This window comes from Sinocyclocheilus grahami, unplaced genomic scaffold (assembly GCF_001515645.1).
Source record: "Sinocyclocheilus grahami isolate Dianchi unplaced genomic scaffold, SAMN03320097.WGS_v1.1 scaffold1663.1, whole genome shotgun sequence".
In the NCBI taxonomy this organism is placed as follows: Eukaryota; Metazoa; Chordata; class Actinopteri; order Cypriniformes; family Cyprinidae; genus Sinocyclocheilus; species Sinocyclocheilus grahami.
Genome location: NW_015506842.1, coordinates 14,596 through 16,857, shown reverse-complemented (window position 1 = coordinate 16,857; position 2,262 = coordinate 14,596). Strand labels below are relative to the sequence as shown.

At 38.5% G+C, this 2,262-nt stretch overlaps 1 protein-coding gene across 1 annotated transcript in view; it reads left to right on the top strand.

Annotated features, from left to right (window-relative positions):
* LOC107571863 (acid-sensing ion channel 4-like) overlaps positions 1–1,672 on the top strand; it is an 87,410-nt gene extending 85,738 nt beyond the window's left edge. Inside the window, exon 11 of the mRNA XM_016258246.1 lies at positions 885–1,672. Coding sequence (XP_016113732.1) covers positions 885–989 — 105 coding nt within the window. The 3' untranslated portion in view covers positions 990–1,672. The remainder of the gene's footprint in view (positions 1–884) is intronic.
* Positions 1,673–2,262: the final 590 nt, after the last annotated feature.

Sequence of the window (2,262 nt, the reverse complement as noted above, 5' to 3'; positions counted from 1 at the left end):
CCCCCCCCCCCCCCCCCCCCACACACACACACTCAAAAGTTTGGAGTTTGTAAGATTTTTTTATGTTTTAAAAGAAGTCTCTTCATGCTTACCAAGACTGCATTTATTGTGATATTGTGATATATTATTACAATTTCAAATGCCTGTTTTCTATTTGAATGAATTTTAAAATGTCATTTATTCCTGTGATGGCAAAGCTGAATTTTCAGCAGCCACATTACTCCAGTCTTCAGTGTCTCATTGTTTTATTCAGAAATCATTTGAATATGCTGATTTGCTGCTCAAGAAACATTCTGGTTATTGTCAATGTTGAAAAGAGTTGTAAAACTGCATATTTTTATACTTTTTCCAGGATTCTTTAATGAATGAAACAGTTTAAAAGAAACTTTATTTAAACAATGTTTTAATTTCTTTAAAAAAAAAAAAACAATAGTGTATACTTTTTTTCTGAAATTTTCCTTGCACACTTCAAGGATTCATGGACTTAAACAGATTGTCCATTTCAGTCCGATAGGAAGCAGCTTAAATTACTGACAGCAATTTTATTTCACATAAACAGCTTATATATGAATATATGAGACTACATGGTGGAATACTTTACATTATGATATTATTAGTTAAAAAATTAATGGTGTCTTTAATCATGATACTGTTTCCACCATTTTATAGATACAATAAGCCACTCGAGTTTACCATGGTTAAATGGGATAAACCACTGTAACACTCAGCCTCGAGTGGATTTTCACATTATCACAACACAGATTAAACAATGAGTCACAGCCTTAGTCATAAGAGGCGTTTTATTTCCCAACCAAACAGTGTGTAAGATGTAGGAGTTGAAGTATCCTTGCAGAATCCCGTCTGACATTCTCTGTTCCTGTCAGGATTCTGGTGAGATGAGCCGGAGCCACTCAGAGGGAGCTTATGCTAACACCATCCTCCCAAATCACCATCAGCACCACCGAGTGTTCGAAGACTTTGCCTGCTAGGAAGACTCGTCTGGCGGGTCTAGTGCTGTTGACGTCTACAGAAAGAGTTCTCTCAGTGCTGAAGGTGGGCTCAATGAAAGACCCTCAAATCTCAGCACTAATCTCTCTTGCTGTCACCAGTTAAAGCTACAGCCAAAGCCGAACTCTTAACCCTCACTTCTAGGCACGGATCGGACATTGCGGTCCAGCAGGAGACTCTCTGAAATCCTGCCCTCCCCACCCCCCACCTGCCTCCTATTGCAGGAAGTGACATCAGTGGCAACTCTACGATTTCTACACTGAATACCTTGGTACTGGGCCTCTACTATATCAAGGCATAGACTGCATGACATCTAGAGCCACTTTATACTCCAGATCCTGTTTGAAGCATTACATTCTTACTTTATATTTTGTCAGCTGTTAGAGTTTTATTCGGTGAGTTCTCATCTTGTGAAATATTATAATTCAGATTAATCTACAAATGTAAATTATGTATTTGAATCATGGCTATCAACCCTTAGGCTCCAGAGCATAAGAGAAATAACTTTACTCTGGTATGCTCTTTCTCTGAAATCATGGGGACGGTGTAGAATAGTTTAAGTGTTTCAGAAAAGTAATATGTATCCATCTCTACTGGATATGTCTGGTAAATGTTTCCTTTATCTCAAATGGTTTATGATTAAGTAAATTTAAAGTATATTGAATAATCCAAAACATTTTGTAATGTTATTTATAGAGCTGTAACATGTGAGTGGTAATGGGTGTCATTAGCAGTAACAACATAATCTTCTGTGAGGTTACTTCCCAACGGAGAGCCAAATGATGTGTACAGTAAAGCCCACCAGCCCACCAGAGCCATTGCAGTAACCATATGGAAAAGGTTTGTTTCATCCATCCATCAGCTGATGGATCCACTCTCTCAGACCCCCCAAAAGTGTTTAATAAAACAGACCTTATGTTCCTAGTTTCACTTTTGAATGAGACAGAGTGTAGCGGCCCCACAGAGAATGATAAACCAGGTTTGCTCAGCACACTTGCAAAGTATGAGAAATCTGATGCACCGCAGCGTATGGCTTCATGTTTAAAAGGCAGTCGATGAGTTTTTCTCAGGGTTCTTAGCTGTGAAATGTCTAGTGGTCAAAGCATTTCAATGGGAACCCACCGACTTTTCTGTGTGCGAAATTCAGCAAGAACTGACATTCAATGACAATTCAAAGTCAAAAAACGTTTCAAGTTTAGCTACAGTCCTAATAGCGTAAATACCAGTATGAGGTCAGTGTTGCACCATTGTCAA